Source organism: Gadus morhua, chromosome 15, assembly GCF_902167405.1.
Source record: "Gadus morhua chromosome 15, gadMor3.0, whole genome shotgun sequence".
Classification (NCBI taxonomy): domain Eukaryota; kingdom Metazoa; phylum Chordata; class Actinopteri; order Gadiformes; family Gadidae; genus Gadus; species Gadus morhua.
Window position 1 is genome coordinate 15,069,090 of NC_044062.1, and position 25,633 is coordinate 15,094,722.

Here is a 25,633-nt window from a genome sequence, read left to right on the forward strand (position 1 = left end):
TGTAGTCTTACGAGAATCCTCCCCCCTTACACTTCCTATTTACTTCTACGCAAAAATCTTCATATTGCGTCATCTTAAACAGGAAGTCTTGGAGATCGATATGGAGCTCTCCAGTCTCTCCAGAAAATAAGGGGATGATGCACGACCATTCAAAAATATGAGTGGGTTTCTAACGATGCAAAGCTTAATGGAAATGGGTGGAGTTTCCCTTTAAGACTGTATCTCATACGACTCTGATCTGACCTCCCAGGACTAATGACACAAAATATAGACGCCAATCTTAGGTGTCTCCTAGCTACTGTCTCCAAATATGCTTCGTAGCTACTGCAGTCTCCTAGCAAATATGGAACTGTCTCATCTGAAAGCACTGTTGAGGAGATGTTAGCAGAGGGTAAGGAGATGAAGGACAGGGTCAAAGGTTAAGAGCACTTTCTTCCTGCTTACAGTAAAGTACATCTGGACCTAAGTTGATGAGGCTTCTTTTTGTTATTATTAAAAACTTGTTGCATACCAATTACGAGTCTTGTTGATTTGGTTTATTATCTCTATCCTACAGAGACTACTCCAGCTGCAGAACTTCAACACCCTGATGGCGCTGGTGGGAGGCCTCAGCCACAGCTCCATATCCAGGCTGAAGGAGACGCACTCCCACCTGGCCCCTGAGGTCACCAAGGTGACCCTTGCCTTCAGACCTCTGAATGATCTGAACTCATCAGAAACAGCAGTTGCTTGAGAGACATTTTCGATTTTAGCATGGAGAGGGGTTAATGCAGGAGTTTGACTATCGACTGATTGGTTTCTGGGTTTGATTCCCTGATTTAGCCTAATCTGTGGGCATCCTTAAACTAGATATTTAATCCCTACCTGCTCCTTAAGAACATGTATCTGGAACCACTGTACAACTTTAGACAAAAGCGTCCTGACCAAGTCGGGACCAGATTCTAGGGAGACTTTAAAAAGTTTTATGATAACCAAAGAGCTCCAAGTCAATTTCGGACAACATGCACAACATGCCTCTGATAACTCCAATAAGATAAACATTGAAACGCTTGACCCACTGAGGGAACATGAGACTGACAGGATAGTTTGAGAGCACCTAAGAGATCCAGTAGGGCTGCCTCCATCCTGTCATTAACTTATAGAGCTTTAGTCAAGATCAATGATGGAGATTGAGATAGCATGGTCGTATTGATCACTGGGTGGATGTTAGTCTGTGATGGACCCGTCTTGCCTACTTCCTCTCTTGCTCCCGTTAATGACATCAACACAAGCTTAAAAAAACATACACAAACGGACAGAGACATAACAACACACGAATGTTAAAAATCACAAACATAAACAAACAAACATAAACAATCCTAAATGAACACAAACAGGAACGAGCGTGAACAAAACACAAACATGGAAGTACACTCACACAAAAACATCAGTAAAAATAGAAAACATAAACACACACAACACAGACAACGCAAACACACACCAGCAGCACAGTAAACATGACGGCTGTGGTTCTGGCTGCAGGTGTGGGGTGAGATGACGGAGCTGGTCTCCTCCAACGGCAACTACTGCGGCTACCGCAAGGCCTTTGGCGAGTCGCGCGGCTTCAAGATCCCCATCCTGGGTGTGCACCTGAAGGACCTGATCGCCGTGCACGTGGTGTTCCCCGACTGGGTGGAGGACGGCGCCAAGGTCAACCTGGTGAAGATGCAGCAGCTGTACGGCACCTTCAACGAGCTGGTGTCCCTACAGGGGGCGGCGGCTCAGGTGGAGCCCAACATGGACCTCATCTACCTGCTGACGGTGGGGAGCATGGGTGGAGACACACAAGGACATAGGACAAAGACACATAGTATATACACAGAGGCATTTAGACACACACATAGGCATAGACACACATAGACACACATAGACCTATATAGACACTCAGACATAGACACATGTAGACCCACATATAGACGCACGTAGACACACACATAGACCCATAGACATAAACAAAGACACACATCGACACATAATTAGAACAAGTATATAGACAAATGTCATAATGCTATAAAGTACATTTTTTGTCATTTCTAAAAAGATCAAGAAGAACCATCCCGTCAGCCAGCTTGTAATATAAGAGTGTATATATTATGTGTATATATATATATATATATATATATATATATATATATATATAATGTGTACAAATCCCAGACTCATGTCCATGATTGTTCCACTTTAAGCAAAAAGTTAAAAAAAGACATTAGGCCCTGTAGGGGCTTATTATTGAGAAGACATAATAGTAAAATAATGATAATAAAGTGAAACAACAATCAGCCATGAGGTTAAACCAGTAGTCTAAATACTACATCAGACGATGCTGTAACCAGCAGCTTAAAAAACACATGCAGCAGATGGGGGGGATTAGCCAGGTGTGTGCTCCCATTTCCCTTCCCTCTGGTTGGTTAATTCAGGAGTCATTTTACAAAACACACACACAGAGGACATGACTTCACCATCCCTTACGTCAGGCACACGGTTGCATTAGAACACAACAGAAAAAGTCTTCCATCTACTCTATACAAACACACACACAAACACACACACACAGACACACACACACACAAACACACACACACACACACACGCACACACACAGACACACACACACACATATGCTCACACACACACACACACACACACACACACACACACACACACACACACACACACACACACACACACACACACACACACACACACACACACACACACACACACACACACATGCATGGTTAATGAAAGCATTTACAATGCCGATGTTTGAGTTAATCATGACCGGGGGTGTCTCTCATCTCTCCTCAGCTGTCCCTGGACCTTTATTACACCGAAGATGAGATTTACGAGCTCTCGTTGCTACGGGAACCACGGAACTCCAAGTCATTGGTGAGTCTCTGTTTTGAGTCTTCAGACGCAGTGTCTCTCTTGAGTCATAATGAATTTACACATACACACATACATGCACGCAGACACACACACACACACACACACACACACACACACACACACACACACACATGCATACATGCACAAATACACAAAAACCAACACAACCACATACAAATATAAAAACACACTTACATACACCATCACACAAACATACACATCTCCAGTTGCTACGGGAACTCCAATAAAAAATGTTTGCCATATTAACCGTCCCCGGCTACTATGACACAGACGTATGGTTTCGACCGAGTTTACAACTCGTTGATTTGACCTTGTTTCACGTCCTTTAACACATTTCTCCCATACAGTCAAACTCTCCGACCACTCCCAACAAGAGCCTCGCCCCCCTCGACTGGGCATCTGGGGTCACCACCAAGCCAGACCCCTGCGTTGTCAACAAACACATCCGGAAGGTGGTGGATGTGAGTGCCTGGATGTACACCACTACACTGTCCAACATATAACATGTGTTCTCAAGCTCAACACCACTACACTGTCCAACATATAACATGTGTTCTCTAGCTCAACACCACTACACAGTTTATACATATAACATCTGTTCTCTGGCCCAACAACACTGCACAGTTTATACATATAACATCTGTTCTCTGGCTATACACCACTAGACAGTTTATACATATAACATCTGTTCTCTGGCTTTACACCACTACCAGTTTATACATATAACATCTGTTCTCTGGCTTTATAACGCTACACAGTCCAAAATATAACATCTGTTCTCTGGCTTTACACCACTACCAGTTTATACATATAACATCTGTTCTCTGGCTTTACACCACTACCAGTTTATACATATAACATCTGTTCTCTGGCTTTACAACACTACACAGTCCAAAATATAACATCTGTTCTCTGGCTTTATAACGCTACACAGTCCAAAATATAACATCTGTTCTCTGGCCCAGCACCACTAAACCGTTTATGCATATAACATCTGTTCTCTGGCTATACACTACTACACAGTTTATACATATAACATCTGTTCTCTGGCTGTCTACCACTAGACAGTTTACACATATAAAATCTGTTCTCTGGCCCAACACCAATACACAGTTTATACATATAACATCTGTTCTCTGGCCCGACCCTACCCACAGCAGGCCAGGCTCAGAAAAAAAAGATAAAGATTGTTTAGGTCTTGGTATATTTAAAACTAAATCGAAATGACTTGACAAAATAGCAGGTTTGCAACTAAATCGAAGCTCTGCATTGGGCTTGGATGAACTGTACTGTCCAAGGAACATCTCAAAGAAGTGATCATCATACATATATTCTAGAGCTGTCAAGCGATTAAAATATTTAATCGTGATTAATCGCATTAATGTCATAGTTAACTCTAATTAATCGCGATTAATCGCAAATTATTTTTCTATGCTAAATATCCCTTGATTTTTTAGTCCCATAATTCTTCTCATTTTAATTCTCTTATCAACATGGTGAAGTGCATCGGCTTGCCTTGTGCAAATGATTTTTTATTGATAACAACATTGGCATATACACTGATCAAAACAGGACGATACAAAAAAAGAGCCTATAGTGCAATTAAACGACTGCTTTGAACAAATGTCATTTGAACATAGCAGTCAGGCTACTGCTTCTTTGTTTTGAGGCATTTTTTTTTTTTTTTAGAAAATTGCGTTAATCGCGCGATAAAAAATTTAACGCCGTTAAATTTGGTTTGCGTTAACGCCGTTAATAACGCGTTTAACTGACAGCTCTAATATATTCATATGTTTCTCTATCTTATCTCTCTCAAGTCTGTTTTCAGGAACTACGACCACGACCGAGACGGCTACATCTCCCAGGAGGACTTCGAAAGTATCGCCGCTAACTTCCCCTTCCTGGACTCCTTCTACGTTCTCGACAAAGACCAGTGAGTAGACCTTTAAAGGTCTTGACTCTAGTGGTTGGGGGAGTGTAGTTGTTGGGGGGTTGATTCCAAGCTGAAAGGTACTGGGTTCGATCCCCAATGTCCGCAGCTTATCTTTAGCCTTCTTAGTGCAAGATGCCCTCACCCCTTCCTGCTTTTTAATGACATGTATCTGAATTCAGTCACTTTCTCTTTTGTCTTCACTTTTGACTTGGACTTTGACTTTCTACTCACAGTTTAATGTGTTCTCTGTGGCTCAGGGACGGACTGATCAGTAAGGATGAGATGATGGCATATTTCCTGAGGGCCAACCCGCTGCTCCAGTGCAAGATGGGCCCCGGGTTCATCCACAACTTCCAGGAGATGACCTACCTGAAGCCCACCTTCTGCGAACACTGTGCTGGATTTGTGCGTAAATTGTTCTACTCTGATCTCCTTTGATCTGTTTGTTATCTTGTATCACAAAATAGGACTTTTCCGATTGTGGGTCCAGTCGAGACTCCTACCAACTAGGCGACTAGCCCCGAGATAATGAGCATGCCGTCAGAGTCAGGGAGAGGGGGGAGCAGGGTGATGATCGGAATGGCTCGGATTGGTGACTGTCGATTGTACTTGCTCAAAGTAGAAAGTACTGAACAGTATTTAGAATCAAAAATTATTGACAAAATTGAATAAATGAAGCAGCAGGGGATGGACTTTTTTTTTTAAAGAGGCCTGTGGACATCGGTGTTCGAATCCTGAACCATTAAGCTGGGAGACACACACTAACCAATGACTGCCCTGCCATGATTTATCCGTATTATGTTTCATCATCGGTGGGTATCTGGGGCCATTGTTTTCAACTAGTAAATGTCAAAGTTGTTTAACACATGTCATGGCTTGCTTGTGACTGGCTTATGGTTGTTATTATTGTTATTGGTTGGCTTGTGAATATCATGCTGTGACCAGGAATTTACTTCAAACTCTCTGTTTATGTTGTTTCCCCTCTTTCTATTTCCAGCTCTGGGGAATCATCAAACAGGGCTACAAGTGCAAAGGTACGCTAACCAAGGCAGCATTTTATATTAGTTGACCTTTTCCCCGACACGTTCGATGGAACGCCATGAAAAGTTCTCAAAGACCGAATACGTAGAAATATATGAGCAGTTTGGAAAGTATTCAAAACACTTTCTCAATCATAGTGAACTGCAGGTGTTTCAGCAGCTGCTAACATTTACATAGTCCCTCGAGGATTTTATTATTAAAGTAGAAGGTAGTAAAAGAAGAAAAAGGTCGTAGAAAAAGGTCACCAAATATGTGTTATGTGTCAATGTGTGTGTGTGTGTGTGTGTGTGTGTGTGTGCGTGTGTGTGTGTGTGTGTGTGTGTGTGTGTGTGTGTGTGTGTGTGTGTACGTAAAAAAAGCAAACTGAAAAAAAAGGAATTGATGATCAAAAAGTATGAATTCCTTCCTGAATTGGTTTGATGGAGTTGTTAGTCAGCGTTGTGTTGTTGTGTGTTAGACTGTGGGGTGAACTGCCATAAACAGTGTCGGGAGCTGCTAGTCCTGGCCTGCAGGAAGCTGCTCCGCTCCTCGTCACTGGGCAACGTTTCCCCCAGTGAGCTGACCCACTGCTCCATGCCCAGCAGCCCAACACTGGCTACCTGCAAAGGTAGGGTATCCCTCTTATCACACTCCACCAACCGGTATGAATGCTCGCGTTAATATAAACCATACAGAACATACAGAAATAAATGTGGTTTGTTGGAACCTTAATGAGGGGCTGATGAAGGTATTGAAAGGTATTGCGATTCGTCAATACACATTGCTGACGATCAAACGATCAAGGCTCTGTGTTTCAAACCGAAAGTTTGCAGTCTTTAGGTATGCCTGTCGGAATATTTGAGCAAGATTCCTTAACCCCAAACTGCTGATTAACAAAGTAGGAAATCGGTATACACAGTATAATCTTCAACACATTCTTCCCGTGCCTATGATGCTGCTGCAGACGAAGACGAGGTCTTTGAGTTCCCAGTCGTGGCTCCCCTGGCTCCAGACCCCCAGTCCATCACGCTGATGAGCGGGTCGGCCCAGCGCATCTCGGTCCGCCTGCAGAGAGCCACCATCAGCCAAGCCACCCAGATGGACCCCCTGTGGGCGGAGCGCGGCTGGGGGCCCGCAGCCGACAGCGGCTCCCACACCTTCCCCAAGATGAGGTACAGGCCCCACCGCAAGACGTCCAAGAACAAAGGCTTCGCCCGCTGGGAGAACCACGACGGTGGGTCCCGCCAGGGCTCTCCTGCCCAGAGTGTGGGTCTGGACCCCCAGCAGGGACCTGGAGGACCCCGGGGGTCGAGGAGGGACGCTGTTCAGAACGGGATCAGCACAAACAGAGGAAAGGTAAGGCTGCTGTAAGGCCGGTGGTCCTCCACCGCTTTTAGCTTGGAAAACGTTTGCAACTCCGAACTTGCTTCCCCAGACATCGTTTTGACCCAATCAACGCCTGCAAACCCATAGCACACCTTCTAGAATCTTTGGACACCATGACAACTCAATTCATTAATGTTAGTTACGCATTCAATGTCCCCATCCTATTGGCTTTTAGAATGCATTTCACATCAGGTCAGCCATGGTTTCCCTAAAAGATTCCAGAAGATATCCCCACCCAACAATCCAATACGGCTCAATACGTTTGGGATAAAGGTATTATTTTTTATTATTATTACATTTTTCTTCCTAATGCTAAGCGAAATTTTGTTATCTACTCCCCAGGACAGTTGACTTGGTCACCGGTCCAGCTGTGGAAGGGTTTCTGGTTCCAGTACAGGGAAGTTATCGTCCCTGGGGGAGGTGCTTAGGTGCCTGCGGGCCCCCTTCCGCCACCCCCTGTAGCCGGCCCTGTCCCCTGGACCACAGGATACAGAGACATGTGGGGAGCCATGTTCATATGACCCCTGAAGAAGATACAGACTCAGCAACACTGGTGAAGTTCTCTCTCTCTCTCTCTCTCTCTCTCTCTCTCTCTCTCTCTCTCTCTCTCTCTGTCTCCCTCTTTCTCTCTCTCTGTCTTTGTCTACAGCGATAGCCACCCTGTTGTGTACTGACAAGGGATCAGTTGATGAGCAACAGGACAACTTGTCTCTGTTTGTTTGTTTTCTATCCAAAGGACACTTCACCTTTTCAGAACCTGATCACAAGTACGCTTGAAGCCAGTATGAGAAGGTTATGAACTATGAGAGCTAGTAAACATGTGTGGCATCTAAACCTGGCGCCTTATGTTTTGTATACAAACTCTCTCTGGAACAAAGAACAGCTTAAGGGTTTGTTTAAGGCGTAATTGGTTTCCAGGCATTGGCTTCGTTTGACTGGCTCAATAAGACGGTTGTTTTGAAAAGTCTGGACAGTGAAGAGAAGGAGAGGATGTTTGAGTTATTGTTTTTTGCCGCTCCTAGGGCCAAGAGACCACATGAAAAGTGACCAGGAATCAAAGGTTGGTGCATTTGTTCATGTGCGGTCATGGAAATACTGTCTGTCTCTCTAAAGAAATGGCTACTACTGACTATCCCGAAAGTGCCAGTTTGTGACGTATCTGTCTCTTCAGTATGGAGGTACCTACAAGTTGTACAGAGCGAGGTTGTGCTATAACTCATACAGAAGCACGTTTGTGTTCTTCTGGTCAAATAGGAAGTGGTGGGTAGGGTCTTTCGGTTTGAAAGTTCACAGTGGAAGGGAAGTCGAGATGGTTGAAAGAGGAGACGGCCAGATGTTTTTACTACATCAGCTCCAGGTTTGATATTACCGTACATGGAAGGTGGTCAGCAAAGACAAGATAGGTTAGATATTGGTTGGGGTGAACTGCAGAGAGGAAGTTGACCGTGAAGCACAACATGATAGTTACAAGACTGTTTAACTCTTTGTTAACAGTGTGGGGAAAGTTAAGACCAGAGAAGAAAGTAGACATCTTAAATTAGTTGGGGTTTGCACATTGCCCCAACAAAAAACCCACACCCAACTATTGAATGTTGGCCGAGATTGGCCACTGCCCATTTGACAATGTAAATGAAAATTACATTAAACATGTAAATGACAACAGCCAACCGCCACCAATGGGTTTGGCACAGTGTTGGCGTTTGTTGATGCTTATTGGGGAAGGGTGCAAGCCCCTTTAGGTTAGGCTACTTGCCTTAGCAACTGAACTGGAAATCATGCAGGAAACACATCGAGCAAAGTTTAAATGAACTTCTAAAGGTCTTTCTGGGGAATGGCATTTTAAAGGAACAATAAGTGGTTCCCACAGAATGTTGTTGGAAATACACGTTATTTATTTTTATGATTGTTATCTTTCAAAGGGACCTGGCTTGTTCTACAACTCTCCAGTAGGTGTACCTAGTTAAAATGTATTAACAAAATATACATTTGTTGTTTTCTGTAGAAAATCTCTTCGTCTGAAACACTGCTTAGTGCTGCTTTATTGTCCTCATGATTGGTATAAAGGGCTTGTTTTATAATTTAATATTTATGTGGTTTGAATGGACAGAAAATGGTGTTTGTATGTGATTTGTATTAAAGTATTGCCTGATTTTTTCAGACTTTTTTTTTTAACTTGTCAAGTTTAAGGTATCTTTTAACTTTGACATGGATATACTAACATACACAGACATATCAATGTATGTATACATATCTGTATACTTATACTTTTGTATGCACATTCCAACCCACAGATACAATTTCCAGAAAATCAAGTGATTTTCAATTCATCACCACTATAACATCATAAGATCTGCTCAGTATGTTCACCTTGAATTATTTATGGGAACTGATTGTATTTTTTGCCATTTGCCAACTGCCATTAGGAAAACAGACAACACAAGATCTATTCACAAATTACAACCCCCCCCCTAAAACAGATAAGCAGTGGGATGCATTCCACCAAGCTATAACTTTTTGTGCATTTATTTTATAAGGGACAAGACTTTCCTCTGAGATTAATAAGATGTCACAAAGAATGGATTTTGGATTTTCTTTGTTAAAATTACATCTGTTCTTTGTTGTTGCTGTGAATGATTTCGAAAAACAGCAACAATTGGATGCATCGATGTGTTGTATATTTCAAATTTTAGTTTAAATATCTTCAGAATTTTTTTCAATTGTTTAGTCGTGTTTATACATCATCAAACAGGCTCTTTACCTAAACCTGCTGTCATACTGATTTTGATTCCTTTATTCTGGAAAGTTTGGGCTGTGTTGTGTTATGATAATGCTCGAACCCAATGGAGGAAAAACACTGAAGAAAACAACAGTTTAATCTATAACATAGATGCAACGCAGATATTAATCCCAATGAATTTCGCTACAGAATGCATGTATAATCTAAACAAAACATTTCACTGTGTTTAAATGTTTGTAAAATTTACAAAAGAAAGTACTGATCTGGAGCCATTGCAGATTCTGTTGACAGTATTCACTAAATGGTATTCATCTGATCATCTTCTTGTTTCCTTACCTTTTAACTGAAAACATTGATGTGCCCACATCGGAAAAGCTTCTTAGCGCTTGCAGCCAGAGATAAGCTTGCTAAAGATTCAATTGCATCACGCAAAAAAAGACAGAGCCAATCCAATGGTACACCACTCAGAAAACAAACAACTGCAATAGTATTGAGTACTATTGCACTACCGCCGAATCAGACCCGAACAATGTGTTCATATTCAATTGACCCATGTCAAAGGCCTTTTTTTTTTTTTTTTTACAGAAATATAGCCTGTAGTGAAGTTTTATTTAAAGTATGCAGGATATATATTTTTTTATGGTCCATACATTTTGAACTTTGAAATTACAGTAGGCTTTTCCTCTTCATCTGTTGAGCCATAAACACATCATGATCCTGTTTTAAGTCGTTTATATATTCTTTATTTTTTGCTTTATGTGAATATTTCTTTCAATGGCCTCAATGAAGCCATTTAAGTATCCTATCACTCAATTTCTAGGAATTACTTTCTAAAGATGTGGCATCTCTATGCTGTTTCAATTTCAATTAAAGATATTTATTGAACCTGCCTATCGTGCGTGATGATGTGTATGTTGGGCAACATTAAAGCATTGAAACCTGCACCTGCAGTAGACCTAAGCAAAGTCTTCATACTATATGGCGAGAGGATCAAATTAGCGAGAAATGAAACAGAAGGCATGAATAGAAACGTTCATCGACGACAAATGGTCTGACAGCACTGTCTAGTGGCTGAGTTGGGCATCCTGCAAATTGGGTACCTAACATTGTTCCATAACTAAGAACTTTGCTTACCACTATTTTGTATTGATGTTTTTTTTATCATGAAGATGCATTGTGATGAAGACCGAAGGACGAAGAGGCCATGCTCCGTACTGCATGTAATAAATTAAGTCTGATTTGTACCGGCATTATCTCGGACAGCCTCAAGCACCACGTGAGGTAGCAAAAGAAGGCGAGGACCCCTGCATGCCAGCTGAGCTGCTTCTGTTTCCCCACCTGAGCCGCTGAAGTCAACACACATTACATGATCTTGAATATTCCGCTGTAATTATTAGCAATAGCAAATGTTATCAGTATTAAATCGTGAGATGGAGACGGACATCGTTGACTCCCTGGAGGATCTAGGGTGAGAAAACAACAAACCGCTATGCATGTGATTCAGTGGATACTTATTTAGCAGTTTGTAATAAATTTTGCTAACACCACCACCATTATAAATTGGATAAAATGTGGTCTCATTGAAATTATCGTTACGTTTAGAGTTAGATTTGATTACATCAATAATGCGACGTGCTGTAATGTCTGAGCCATGGTAAGCATGACAAAGCACTGTCAGCTGCTAGTGAACGATCCGTCTACCGATGGTCAAGTGCCAAGCTGTGTTCCGAATGGTTTGTATTGCGTGGCAAAAGTATGCATGCCAGCCCGGAACAAATGTAAGCTAAGCCTAATGTCTCAACCCTCACCATGTGACAAGAGTTGACTGCGATCAAGGCTAATACTTCACTGCCGTAGCATTTATCGAGTCTTAAGAGTGAATTGAATATAATTACCAACATAAGCGTTTCAAGTCCTGGAATAAGATGCAAGCTAACCGCAGGGTGGGTCCAGCGACAAAGGTAGCTGTGTCCACGTAGTCAAACAACACGTCGATGTCTAAAGTGCACTGTGGGTTTTTCTAGGTATCAAGGTCCTCTCCTGGAAGATGGAGCTCTGGAGGCAGCTGTTAAAGGTGGAGCAGCTTCCCCTGAGTTCACCAAAGTCTGTGCCTGGATCGTCTCCGAGCTCAGGCTCTACTGTAAACTGGAGGAGAACGTCCACGCCACCAACTGTAAGACACTACTAAGTCTAAGCACACAGCCTGGTCCTCACTCAGGGTTATAGTCTTCAGTGGAGAGCACAGAGGCCAAGGCTCTACTAGTTTTCATTAGTCTGAAATGTGCAAAAAAATAATAAATTGCCTCATAATTAATATAATAAGATTGGACGTTTGTACATGTATACCATCCTACCATACTCACATTTAAAGTCCTGACAGGTCTTCAGGTCATTATGTAGATATCGCCAAAGCCAAAATGCTCTTTTACAATACATTGACATCACATTAAATATAATCCAAATGGTAATGACCTCATTAATGCAATCTTTCTACCTACCCATCCTACCCTTAGTGACCTCAGAGTAAGAGCCAAGTTCATCAACGATTAAACCATGCTAGGCCTGAAAAGGAATACTTTGTGTTCACTCCGAAGACTACTACAGTTGAGGATCTCTGCTGAGCACTTCTCTCTTCCCCCCCAGGTCCCAGTGAGGCAGAGGGCTTCCAGCTTGAGATGAGTGGTCTTCTGACTGAGCTGACCTGCCCCTACGCTGTCCTCACCTCTGGAGATGTCTCCCAGAGACTGCTTAACAAGACCAACTGCTGCCTCCTGCTCAGTAAGGAGAGCTGTATTTCAGCATGCGGGATGTATTTAGTGTTAGATCTGCAGTGTATTCGTAAACATGAAGAAATGGATGCATTTATTGAATTGACTGTTGGACCTCTCTTTGATCCAGAATTGTTGAGGGCTCTTCTGGATCTCTCTCTATAACAGTGAATGAATGGATTAGGGCTCTGCTGGGTCTTTATATCTCTGAATGAATGAAAAAAAAAAGTATGAGTTGCGGGGCTTAATTCCGCTACAACTGGAATTAATTAGCTACTAATGTATTGGATACATTAATTTATTTGATAATTTGATTTCTTGGTTGGTTTTGTAACCAGCAGATGGCAGCAAACACCCTTAGAATAAAATAATGTGAACATTCTGTATTCCATGTTCTTCCCGCAGCATTCCTGGTATCGGAGCTGGAGGCCTCCAGGATGATCCTCGTCACCAAGCCCCAGAAGGCGGCGCCGGACTCTTGGGCTGGCTCCCCGATGTTCCTGGAGCTGAAGGGGATCTGTGTGACCCTGGGCATGTCCAAGCCTCCCGCCAACATCACCATGTTCCAGTTCTTCAGTGGAATAGAGAAGAAGGTGAGCTACTCGGCCACGTCTGTGTCTCATATGGAAGGAAAGAGCTGAACGATTAATCAAATTCAAATCGAAATCACCATGTAATAGAACGTGATACGCAAGTCGTAAAAGCTGTGATAAAACAAAAAAACATGACCCCTAATCATTTTTATTTTGGTGATTTGTTACCGTTACTGACTGGAGATCAGTGCGATTCATTTTTCTCTACCAATGCAATGGTTAAATAAAGATGTTACATAGATTAATCGCAACACATCGGCCTGCCCTAAAGGAAATAGCAGTTTTTATGTTGTGTAGTTCATGCAAAATAATTATTTATTGCTTTTTTAGTGAATAAAACTAAGGTGACATAAAGATTTCATAATTATGAGAAAATATCTCATAATTACAAGAGCTTTATGTCATAATTACGAGATAATTATCTCATAATTACGAGATCTTTATCTTTCTCATAATTACGAGATAATTATCTCATAATTACAATATCTCGTAATTATGAGATAGGTATCTCGTAATTACGACATCAGAATCCCATAGCCTAGTCTTCAACCACATGTGGTTCAGTTGATTGTTGGTCGGACTCGGTACTTCCGTAAAGATGGAAAGAGATGGGCAGATTCGGAGTTTGCGGGTCAATAGATCATCAAGGAAGCATCGTTGCGACACCAATGACTCCTCTAGCTAAATGTAGTAACCTAGAGAACCAGCTACAACCTTGTTTCCATCCAAACGAGCCGTCTTTAGCGAACGGTGAATTACATTGGCTTCTATGAGCTGTCGCCATCAGCCGCGAGCTTAGGGACCGTCTGCAATGTGCAAAACAGAAAACGACCAACTTGTTCCAAATAGTCATGGCCTCTATATGGTCTTACTGCAACCTTTAGCTTTGAAAAATATATCTCAACTTATTTTTAAAGGTCCCATGACATGCTATTTTATGGATGCTTTCATATAGGTATTAGTGGGCCACTAACACAATATTCAAAGTTACAGCCACTCCGAGCCAGTCATATTGAGCTTCCCCCAAATGTGCTGTTTTGGTGTCTGTAGCTATAATGCAAATGGGGAGGAGCGAGGCAGGTCAAGGAGGAGGGTGGGGGTGTGGCCCTGGGCAGCTTGCAACCACGGTACCATGCGCTCTGTTTAGTGGATGTATCGCAATGGCGAGGCGCACACAGCCTTTAGCCGTATTCTGTAAATATTCTAGAACACACGGGAGTCCTGGAGCTCCATATCTAAATAATATCATATAATACATAGATATCTATATCATATAATACATATTATCACGGCCAAAAGCTGTGTGCGCCTCCAGACGATATTATGAATCACAAACGACTTCGTCGGGTTCTCCGATGTCTCTGGTTCTTCCACTTCCACATCAATCTGAAGTAGACTGAACCGCACGCACGCTTCCTGCTGCCGGCTGCGCGCTGCCGGGCGGTGGTGCTTCACGGCAACCAGTTCATGTACTTCAGGGAGTCAAAGCCAAAGTTCCTTTCCCCCAATTCCTTCTCAACCATGGCTGAGATAACCCCCGCTACAGTCTTGTTGTGGAAATACAAGAGACGTCAAAGAACTGACAGCAAACACTTGCATTACAGTGTGTGTAATCACACACGCATGTGGCGCTCGCACGGTCGTTTCTCAGAATCTGCCCATTTCTTTCCATCTTTACGGAAGTACCGAGTCCGACCAACAATCAACTGAACCACATGTGTTGGAAGACTAGGCTATGGGATTCTGATGTCGTAATTACGAGATAACTATCTCATAATTACGAGATACATATATCGTAATTATGACATAATTATCTCGTAATTACGACATAAAGATCTCGTAATTATGAGATATTTTCTCATAATTATGAGATCTTTATGTCATAAATACGAGATAACCTGATTTTTTTTTTTGTGATGTGAATGCAATGCGCCACCGTATAAAACAGAGCATAAGGAACTTAATAAATTCAAGGCAGGAGAGTCTAGTAGGGGTTAGGGTGTTGGATTCCAGGTCGAAGGTCTTGGGTTTACCCATTATCCACAGTCGATAGTCTGAATGACAATTACACATATCTAAACAAAACTTTGGATGAAAGTGTCGGCTTAACAAATATTTAAATATGGAAATGGTACTTTGTTTTAATAGGGGTCACGATTTCTTGTATAAGAAGGGTTGATAGTTTAATGTGTGGCATGTTTCCTCTCCTGTTTTTCAGCTAAAGGAAGCCGCCGCCAAGGTCCCTGACACCCATATAGGAGACCCTCTGATGAAGAAAACACTTGGACCTTTTCACTGGGTAAACAGTCCAATAAGTAATATGCAGTTCATTTATATATTTAACCCAGGGGTTTCATTAACATATGTTTCTGTCTGTAACCCATAGTAGTTCAAAATATTTTTTTCTATTGTTAGTATTGAGAGAGATTGAGGGGAAATAGAAATGGACAAACAGAAGGTGCAGAAGCGAATGCCTTCTAAATTATGTTTTATTTGTATTTTTTTAAGGACAAAGTTGAAGCCCTAAACCAAGCGCTGGTGAATGAGTACGAAGTGAGACGGAAGATGCTGCTGAAACGACTTGACGTTACCGTTCAGTCCTTCGGTTGGTCCGAAAGAGCCAAGGTACCCCAGAAACCATTTAGCTTATTACCCAGAAGTGCTGCTGCATCAACTGCTATGACCACTAGTAGGTGCTGTTTGCTGCCATTGATTGATAATGGAGTTGAACACACAAGGCAAAATGGTGTGGGTGGCCACTGCTGCAAGCTCATCTGCTCCTCAAACCAACCACTCTTTGTGAAGAACAGGAGTTATTGTACCATGTTACATCCATGGACAGCCTACGAAACAAGGCTTTACAAAACCAAGATGATAAGGGTTTACAAATCTTGTATTATTGTGTGTAATGTACAGACGGATGGATGATGATGATGACCACGTATAATATTTGTTGTTGTGTTTGTATTATGTTTATGTTTGTGTCATGGGTTGAACCATGGATGACGTGTATGTTTCAGAACCATGCAGAGAGGATGAAGAAGGTGTACCACCCTCTTCGCGCCGCTCTCAGCTTCCATAGCAAGGTGTCGGTCGGTCACCTGTTCGCCGCCAGAGAAGATCTGTCCAAGATACACCGTACCAGCAGTGGCAAGATACGGGAGAAGACGGCTTGTGCCATTAATAAGGTAAAGAATGATCCCATAAGTCTGTCTTTTGGAAATCATACGATTCTCATAACAGATTAAAAATAGCTGGGCTAGCAGCTGGTCTAAGTAAAGAGCTCTTAACTTGATACTAAGACGTCCTTGATAATTGTAGTTAATTTAGCGTTTTAAAAGTTTATTCATGTTTTATAATCATACACATTGCACCTTAGAGGGCCATGACAAGGAAGCTGCTGTCAATGGGGTCCATGCCCTGATAAACTAATAGTTTTAAAGTTGATGGTGTATCTATTGCTAATCACCCCATATGAACTCCTATCTGTGTCCTGTACTTTCTGTTCTGACCCAAATTCCCCGTCTGGGAGTAATGATGTATGTTTTATCTTTGACTGAAGTCATTGATGATTGGTCTTTGTTGATTATTTCTCCAGGTCCTGATGGGTCGTGTGCCGGACCGGGGGGGTCGACCCTGTGAGATCCAGGCCCCTCCCCCAGAGATGCCCTCTTGGCAGAAGCGTCAGGACGGGCCCCAGGGTGGAGGGGGAAGCTATGGAGGTTCAGGTGGTGGTCGAGGGGGCAGGGGGGGCTATGACCAGGGGGGGCGCGGAGGCTACGAAAGGGGGGGAGGAGGAGGGGGCTACGGGGACAGAGACAGAGGGGGCCGTGTTGGTGGTAGGGGGGGCAGGGACGGAGGCGGTGGGGGAGGAAGGGGGGGCTACAACCAAGGTCACTATCAAGATGGCAGTCAGCAGGGTGGTGGCCCCCGAGGAGGCTATGGAGGAGGAGGAGGAGGAGGAGGCTACCAAGGAGGCCACCAGGAGCCTGCCTACCAAGGAGGAGCGGGCGGTTACTACGACAACCACCAACACCAAGATGGAGGCCGGCACCAGGAGAGAGGCAGTGGCCGGGGTGGACGAGGAGGAGGAGGAGGTGGTGGCAGGGGGAGGGGTGGTCCTCGAGGAGCTGGTGGTGCTGGTGGTGGTGGTGGAGGAGGAGGAGGAGGCTGGGGGGGGAGAGGTGGACAGAATGTGAACCAAGGCGGACAATTTGAACAGTTCTTTCAACAGGGTGGGCAGCAGTATGGCCAGTCTGGCTTCAGTCAAGGCCGAAATTACACCAGCTGAGGGAGCTGTTTAGAACTGCACAGCTCATGGTGTGAAAGGCCTCCTCGGAGTGAATATAAATAAACGAACAAAGTTGTCAAGAGTTTAAATGCACAGCTGCTCATAATGTGGTAAATAGTCCACTCACCGAAGCCTTTTGTTGGAAGGGGACAACTACTGAGCATCTTGTGGAGGGTTATCTTCACAATACTGGGTAGTGTGGTGTGCTTTCTCCACATGAAGAATCTGCCAAAACATGGTTCTAGTTGCACTCTGCTATCATGACCTCAGCCTCACACTAAGTCAGCCTTATCTTTGAGATTTGTTTGAAAAGGGAAGAAAAATGCCATGTTCAAACGTTGTTCATATGCATTTTGTATGACATGTCAACGTTGGCAGTATCGGACAGTCCAATCGCCTACTTATTACCAGTCAAAATATTTTTATTTTAGGGGATTAGACTGTTTTTTTCCGTTATTTAATGTTTTCCAACTGTTACTGACGATGGAAGAAAAAAAAATGTAAATACTATTTTGGATGTGGGAAAGTGTGGTAGTTTTTGAATGAAATGAGCAATAAAGTGTGAAAATGAACCATTTTGTTTGCCCTTATTTAATATTAAATAGATCAATTATTAATGTTATATTCGTTATTTTAGAAGGATGTAAATAAATATTTACTTTAAAAGTTGTCTCTTGCTATTGTGTGTCTAATGTGTGTGTGTATATATATATATATATATATATATATATATATATATATATGTATGTGTATATATGTATGTATATATGTATATATATATATGTATGTATATATATATATGTATGTATATATGTATGTATATATATATATATATATGTATGTATATATATATGTATGTGTATATATATATATATATATATATATATATATATATATATATATATATATATATATATATGTATGTATATATATGTATATATATATATATGTATATATATGTATATATATATATATGTATATATATGTATATATATATATGTATATATATGTATATATATATATATGTATATATATGTATATATGTATATATATATATATATGTATATGTATATACATATATATGTATGTATATGTATATATATGTATATATATATATATATATGTATATATATATATATATATATATGTATATGTATATATATGTATATGTGTGTGTGTAATTGTATTTATGAAACGAGCTCTATAAAATAAGGATTGATAATAAAATATGGATGCAATATAAAATAATAATATCTGAGCTTTTACTTTGAAAGGCTACCGGCGGTTAGCCTTGCCTTCCGCTGTGGTAATCAGACACGTTATTTGTGTTTAGACAGCTAGCTTAGCCATAATAACTGAATACATTCTACTTTGCGTGCTTCAATAACTTAATCGTGGAAGTGGTAGCATTATACCGACAACATGTACCGTGGTTTTCCCGGTCCTCCGCCGGTTCGCGGACCACCGAATGGAGCCAATTTTCGGGGCGGCTTCGGCCCAAGGTCCGAGGCTCCTCGGCCCTTCCCACCCAGAGCTTGTGGACTTTTTGCAGCATCAAGCTCGGACAATAACTTCATCCCAAGAACCACCCGAGACCATTACCTGCATGTACGTACCCTAAAACAAGTCACCTACCTAAAATCATCTTACATACAGCCGAGCTCCACGTGAGCTAAATATAACGTTGGTGAACATTGGTGAGCATGTGAGCAATAATTAATACACAATACAACATAATGACACTTAAATTCTAAATAAAAGATGATGATGTCCATGGAATCATCGCTACAAATTATCCCCGTTAATGTCCGGTGTTCAGTTTTTTTAATTGGGGTGATCATGTGGATCACAATTACAATGTCCATGCTCCATCTCGAAAGTCAATGTTGAGACAGGATTTGGCAGTAGGGGGTATACATCTTATAACAATGATTATTCTGCTTTGGTTTGGAGATACTACCATAAGTTGAAGTCTTCAATCTTATGGAAAGTATTAAGGAAGTACCGATCTGACGCTTCAATACTAGTGTATACAACAACGTGTATACATGTTCTGTTGCATGGATGAACCATTCATGTATTTTACTTCCTTTACTGGAGAACATCCACAGCATCAATTTTTTACATACGAAATCACATTCTCTTCGGTGACCACAATCAATGTTGATATCGATTATTGATATTTGCACAAAACAGATTCACCCCATCAGACACATTTCACATTTTATCTTTTATTGTAAGCCTAATTATTGTCTACACATTAAGTTTAAACTTTAAACCTTCTTGTCAACGATGTGTGGATGGTTATCCGATGGTGTTTAATTTTGTTTTTGCATTTTAATTATAAAGACGACCCAACTGGACACATTATGGTACAATAAGCAAAAAAATTCAAAAGTAACATTGTTCTATACTACTGTATTGTTACACTGCTGAAGTATAACAAGCTATATAAGTACGAGTTAATGATCTTCATTCCCAAATACTGACTTGATAAGCACGGCCATCATGAAGTCAAAGTCAGAAGAACCTTTGTTTTGAAGTAGAAAGTGCACTCTTTCAGTTGAGGGAATTGTTGCAAAAATGATAAACAAGATTGCCTTAAGGTAGGTCGTTTTTAAAATACTACTTTAAATATTAAACATTTTACTTGTTATTAAATGCTATCCCTGTGTCATCAATGTAGGCTAAAATTTGATCTGCACAATTTTAGGTAATCTGTACAGCTCGCACTGGTAAACACTACGGAAAAGACCAGTCAATTCGCAGAAAGAGACATGAGCAGTCTGGCATGTCTGCCATTTAACGTGAATTATAATACTTCCACCCCAGACTCCGATCCGTTGTAGCAGCTTCCCCATAGACCGCAGTACAGGGATGACTCTGAGCAACCCACCCCCCATCCCTCCGAACATGGCTCAGCAACGACCCATCCCGATGTGGGGTGCATCGAGTTTGGAGGCCCCTCCTAAAGATAACAGGTCCGTACAACTTTTTAAATACGATTCTTGCCCTTGTTTTCATGAGTCTGCTGAGGACAATGCTCCTCTGGTTGATACAAACGATCATCTGAGAAGCTGTTTGAACTGATGTTTTCTAATAATAGAAAACAGAATATAATTTGATTACCTCCAGATTATCAGTTACCAAAAGTGGTAACTCTCCCTAATCCCCGGCCATGGGATGGCCTTGGCATGTTAATTCTGCATATGCACCAAAAGGTCATATAAGTTGGCCCCACATTGTCATGGCTGGTTTATCACACCCGCTGGAGAGTGGAGATACTTCTGTATGTGAATGTGATACAATTTTGACAAATATTACTTACACAATTACTTACACAAGGTGATAACATGCCTACTTAGTCATTATTCTTTTTTTAAATATGTTAATCAACAGCGAGCGCGCCGGGGAAGAGTTCCTGAGATGCATTGCCGCAAACAAGCCTTTACCAGAGTATCTCAAAGGGAACATGGCCTACAACTTAGCTGAGGCATTGAATTCATCAAGCATCCTAAAGGCAGGGGTTGCCTCGGATTCTGAGTCCAGCAAGCGCAAGTCGCGGAGCCGAAGCCGCAGTCGCAAACGGGACAAGAGGGCCAAAAGTCGCGCCCGAAGCAAAAGTCGCGCCCGAAGTAAAAGTCGTGCCCGAAGTAAAAGCCGTGCACGCAGCCGGAGCCGTGGCAAAAGTCGCGCCCGGAGCAGAAGTCGTGAGCGAAGCCGCACTCGTGGGAAAAGCCAGGGTAGGCATAAGGGCCGAGCTCGCAGTACCAGCCGGGGAAAGAGCAGGGCTCGAAGCAAAAGTCGGTCCACCAGGAGCAGAAGTCGCAGTCCCCCGAAGACTCGAGCCAATGAACCTTGGACGAAGAGCATCCCTAGCAAAAGCTGCAGTGCCACTGGCTCTACAGGGGCAAATGCTCTGCTCCAAGGTCTGAAACTTGTGATGAACAGCAAAGAACTGGAAGACAGGCTACCCTCCCTCAAGGATGCCATTCTCACAATACAGGTGAGGCCTTTACCGTGATTATGTTTAACAAGTTTGGGTTAGCTAATTGGGTACACATCCAGTTGTCTTTTGTTATTTTGTTTGTTTTTCTTCATGTGATAAGCTTTATCCCAACCTCATACATGAGATATGCCTATGAGATATTGCAATTAAAGAAAGATCATTTGGGTTTTTTGAGCAGGCCTCAAACCAAGGGCAGGACACAAAGGTAGACTGTCTCCCCAGTAGAAGCCACCAAAGGTTTTCCAGCCACGGACAGGAGGACCAGGTCAGCCGGGAGCAGGACAGCATGCTCCTTCCCCATGAGAGAGTTGGGAATGACTTCTCCTGGCTCCATTCCAGCGGTCCGGAACTCTCCAACATAAGGCAGACAGACGACCTAGAAGACGAAGAATCGTTCCTTTATGGAGACGTACCCGAAAGGCCTTCCGCTGCACACGTTTCCCAGACTGGACAATTGGCCACCCACCAGTATGCCCCATCAAAGAGTTCCCCTATTGTCAGCCAGCAGCAGTATCAGCACAACCCCATGTTCAATAACCTGGAGGAGCTCTTCAATCTCAAGCCACTTCCTAAGGTAGCCTCTCAGAGCTCCTCTGCTGCTGCTGTTAAACTAGAGCCCCTCGCGAGGCAGGAGCCTTCCTCCGGTACTCCCGAGATGAAGGACTGCGAGAAGCTCCAAGGGATACTGAAGAACATGGGCCTCAACCTGGCCACTGCGGACATCAGCAAGCTCTTTGTGAAGGTGGAAGAAAAGGAACACTCCCCTGCCCATGGGCCTGAGTCTGCACCTAAACAGACGCCGCCACTTTTCCCAGCAATGGATGGCACAAATGCACGACAAGCACTGGAGACTCTGCAGTCTTTGATTAAAGGTTAGTCTTTTCCTGAATAAGCAATCTTACAAACATGTCTCCTGAATATATGGATGCAGAATGTTGCTTCTTCCATGTATCTCACTGAATTGCTCAAGGGCTGGATTGCTCAATTGGCATCTGCATTTCTTTCCCAACCCTAAGGTTTAGGCTAAGGAGGCTGACTTCTGGGCCAGATGTTCTGCTCATTAAATTAGCTTATTGAATTTATAATTATTGAATGATGTCCTCTGCCTTGACATAGAGGGTTTGTTGCAACAATGTTTATTGTTCATCCGTCACTGGATCATACTGTTGTGCCCTCTTCTTAAAGCCACCAAGGAGAAGCGCACAAAAAGTGATGTGATGACCAAATCTCAACCACCAGAAAACTATGAGGTTAACATCTTTCCCAACACCATCTGCTATTCCTAAAACTGCTTGATTCACCATCTATACTGCTAAGGAATGGTCCAAACCCTGAGCAAAACATTTATTCTTGACTTCCTAGGCAAATGGCAACGAGGAAACCAGAAGAAGGGAGAAACAAACCAGGATAAAAAAAATGGAAAGCTTGATGAAAGATCTGGAGGCATTACTCCAAGAGGATGGTAATGTTAACGTTTTTCCTTCAACTTTTTTCTGAACTGCGTCAATCAGGTCAATGATTCTCCTCTAATTCTCGTCAATTTAATAATTCCACTTTTTGAATAAAAGAAAATGTCACTTTATGAGGTTTTCTAACATTAATATGAGTTCCCTTAGCCTGACTGTGCTCCCCCAGTAGCTAGAAACGAGCAGTAGGTATCCTACTCTGCCTTTGAAAAAACAAAGCTCAGGCGCGCCGATTTGGATTTTTCCCCATATGCCGTCATACGGGGAAAAGTTACCTCCCCTTCTCTGCTTTGCCCGCCCAGAGAATTTTGCCCACCATTGAGACAATGAGCTACGACTGTTGCACACTTCTTGGTTATTTGGATAAGACGTCGGAGAACCCAACGCAGTCGTTAGAGATACATTATGTCGTCTGGAGGCGCACACAGCTTTTGGCTGTGATAATATGTATTATATGGTATAGATATCTATGTATAATATGATATTATTTAGATATAGATGTATAGGACTGTAACGCATGTGTTGTACACTTCTTTGTTATTTGGATAACCGTTCTGCGGTTGGTGTTACGGCGCATAACACGTCGGGTTCTCTGACGTCTCTGGTATTTCCACAACGAGACTCTTGGTGGGGGTTATCTCAGCCATGGTTGGGAAGGAATTGGGGGGGAAGGAAGTTTTGCTTTGCCTCCCTGAAGTACATGAACTGCGACATGGAGGAGAAAGGGATTGTTGTCTGTGATTGTCTCCCGCCGGAGCCCCGCTGCCCGCCGCCGCAAGGCATGCGGCCCATTGCGATACAACGGAGCGCATGGTACCGTGGAACAAGATGCTCAGGGCCACATCCCCACCCTCCTCCTTGACTCGCCTCTCTCCTTCTCATTTGCATTAAAGCTACCGACACCGAAACGGCGCGTTTGGGGAAAGCTCAAATGTGCGACTGACTCGTAGTGGCTGTAATTCTTTACCACGGCTGAATTTTGGGAAAACTCAAATACTCTGTTAGGGGCCCACTAATACCTATATTAAAGCATCCATAAAGTAGCATGCCGTTTTATGTTGACAGGAAACAATTTTTTGACACCAGTGATCGGGTTCTACTGCAAGAAGTGTGAGGAGTTTATTGGAGATTTAAACTCTGCAGAAAGCCACATGGCCAGTCACAGTCGAAAAGACTCCAACAGCGTAAGTACATTATTATTACTGCATTATATTTGTGGTGGTACATTTGGTTTGCATTAAAACGTGTGATTTTACTCTTGCTTCCTGATGCTGCTCCCCTGCGGTTGTGGTTGGACGCAGCCATCCCACCGCACTGACGGTAGGACTGATAGGGCGGACCAACGGGAACCTGGCCACCAACACACCACCTGCAGTAGCACTGGGGGCCGGCCTTCCCACCATCAGCACCATCAATCTTCTGCCAGCGGGAGAGACCCCAGAGAGCCCAACCACCGCAGGGACCCTGGGTCCCACCGAGGCCCCCATCGAGACTACCATGGGGACTACGTGCACTCTGACGGTAAAAACAGACCTAGCCCGCGAGGCCACAACCCCCAAGAGCTGCCTGAGAAGCAGTTCCTGAAGGAGGAGATGGCCAAGGAAAGGCTGCTGATAACAGTCGCTCGGGGACGGACGCCCCCAATAATGATGCGGCCGGAAGAGGCGATGGACCAGAAGGGCCAGGCTACAGCCAAACCCGGCCGGGGACAACAGGAGCCGAAAGACTCAGGAAATGTGAAGAAGCCTGCTCAGGAAAGCAGCAGCTCCTGCAGCGAGGACAATGAAAAGGACAAATCTGCCAAAACAAAGACCTCCAAGAAGAAGAAAAAGGACAAGAAAAAGAAAGACAAAAAGAAGAAAAAGGAGAAGGGGAACAACTGAATCCCAGGAGGTTACCGTATGTTGAAAGTTTTTTTCTTGTGCCCTCAGTAAACATTTTTAGATAATTATTTTTGTGGCTAAAGTACATTAGATAACAGCTTAAGTGTCGGTTTGAGAAAACATGTCAAGACATTGGACAAACTAGAATAAACCTTGTTTGAACTGAAACAGTCCTCAATAAGATCATGTTTGATGTTTTATCCAACAAACATTTGGGCGATGTAGACAAGACCTTTGAATGCCGGGCATCTGCATGTGCTGCCAGTTGTCTGGAAGCACACTTTATTTTACTTACAAGACGGGTTAGTTATGTTTTTCTACAGTTAGTTATACTATGTTTACTACGGTTATAACATCGAGATCCAGCAGTGTTTTCTGTTGATGTTTTTGACACCCCACTTTTATTTGGTCACGGATGAAGGTTTAAAAAACAAACACTGTTTATTTACTGTTTATTCGTTCCTCTGCCCTTACATTTTTTTACAGTGTCAAGTTCAAATGTATACATTAAAGCTTACAAAGTGCTCTTCCTGATGCGTTATTAACGGCGTTAACGCAATCCAATTTAACGGCGTTAATTTTTTTATCGCGACATTTA

General features: G+C 42.7%; 3 protein-coding genes across 6 annotated transcripts in view; all 3 read left to right on the plus strand.

The window, feature by feature from the left end:
• The window catches only part of rasgrp3 (RAS guanyl releasing protein 3 (calcium and DAG-regulated)), a 31,849-nt gene extending 20,934 nt beyond the window's left edge, over positions 1 to 10,915 (plus strand). For all 3 annotated transcript variants that reach the window (XM_030379235.1, XM_030379236.1, XM_030379234.1), the window contains exons 8-17: positions 557 to 673; positions 1,522 to 1,800; positions 2,848 to 2,928; positions 3,297 to 3,410; positions 4,767 to 4,882; positions 5,140 to 5,287; positions 5,880 to 5,916; positions 6,381 to 6,530; positions 6,867 to 7,258; positions 7,631 to 10,915. In XM_030379235.1, the coding sequence (XP_030235095.1) occupies positions 557 to 673; positions 1,522 to 1,800; positions 2,848 to 2,928; positions 3,297 to 3,410; positions 4,767 to 4,882; positions 5,140 to 5,287; positions 5,880 to 5,916; positions 6,381 to 6,530; positions 6,867 to 7,258; positions 7,631 to 7,639 (1,443 nt within the window). In that variant the 3' untranslated portion in view covers positions 7,640 to 10,915. The remainder of the gene's footprint in view (positions 1 to 556; positions 674 to 1,521; positions 1,801 to 2,847; positions 2,929 to 3,296; positions 3,411 to 4,766; positions 4,883 to 5,139; positions 5,288 to 5,879; positions 5,917 to 6,380; positions 6,531 to 6,866; positions 7,259 to 7,630) is intronic.
• Positions 10,916 to 11,294: 379 nt separating this feature from the next.
• Positions 11,295 to 18,249, plus strand: fam98a (family with sequence similarity 98 member A). The gene is made up of 8 exons (XM_030379238.1): positions 11,295 to 11,493; positions 12,050 to 12,198; positions 12,669 to 12,803; positions 13,199 to 13,386; positions 15,605 to 15,685; positions 15,895 to 16,011; positions 16,407 to 16,574; positions 16,985 to 18,249. The coding sequence occupies exons 1-8, from the start codon at positions 11,432 to 11,434 to the stop codon at positions 17,675 to 17,677; spliced, it is 1,593 nt and encodes a 530-aa protein (XP_030235098.1). The 5' UTR covers positions 11,295 to 11,431; the 3' UTR covers positions 17,678 to 18,249.
• A 714-nt stretch (positions 18,250 to 18,963) lies between these two features.
• The window catches only part of si:ch211-195b21.5 (nuclear valosin-containing protein-like), a 34,294-nt gene continuing 27,624 nt past the window's right edge, over positions 18,964 to 25,633 (plus strand). Inside the window, exons 1-8 of one of the 2 annotated variants that reach the window (XM_030379952.1) lie at positions 18,964 to 19,285; positions 20,510 to 20,658; positions 21,077 to 21,683; positions 21,865 to 22,558; positions 22,872 to 22,936; positions 23,049 to 23,148; positions 24,218 to 24,336; positions 24,454 to 25,561. In XM_030379952.1, the coding sequence (XP_030235812.1) occupies positions 19,100 to 19,285; positions 20,510 to 20,658; positions 21,077 to 21,683; positions 21,865 to 22,558; positions 22,872 to 22,936; positions 23,049 to 23,148; positions 24,218 to 24,336; positions 24,454 to 25,035 (2,502 nt within the window). In that variant the 5' untranslated portion in view covers positions 18,964 to 19,099 and the 3' untranslated portion in view covers positions 25,036 to 25,561. Of the gene's footprint in view, positions 19,286 to 20,509; positions 20,659 to 21,076; positions 21,684 to 21,864; positions 22,559 to 22,871; positions 22,937 to 23,048; positions 23,149 to 24,217; positions 24,337 to 24,453; positions 25,562 to 25,633 lie in introns of those variants that run through there. The other variant, XM_030379951.1, reaches the window with a different exon arrangement.

Bases quoted from the DNA above. Each gene is read 5' to 3' on its own strand.
- fam98a (XM_030379238.1), top strand. From the start codon at position 11,432: ATGTTATCAGTATTAAATCGTGAGATGGAGACGGACATCGTTGACTCC. The intron at 12,199-12,668 runs GTAAGACACTAC...CTTCCCCCCCAG, and splicing joins GAACGTCCACGCCACCAACT to GTCCCAGTGAGGCAGAGGGC. The intron at 15,686-15,894 runs GTAAACAGTCCA...TATTTTTTTAAG, and splicing joins CACTTGGACCTTTTCACTGG to GACAAAGTTGAAGCCCTAAA.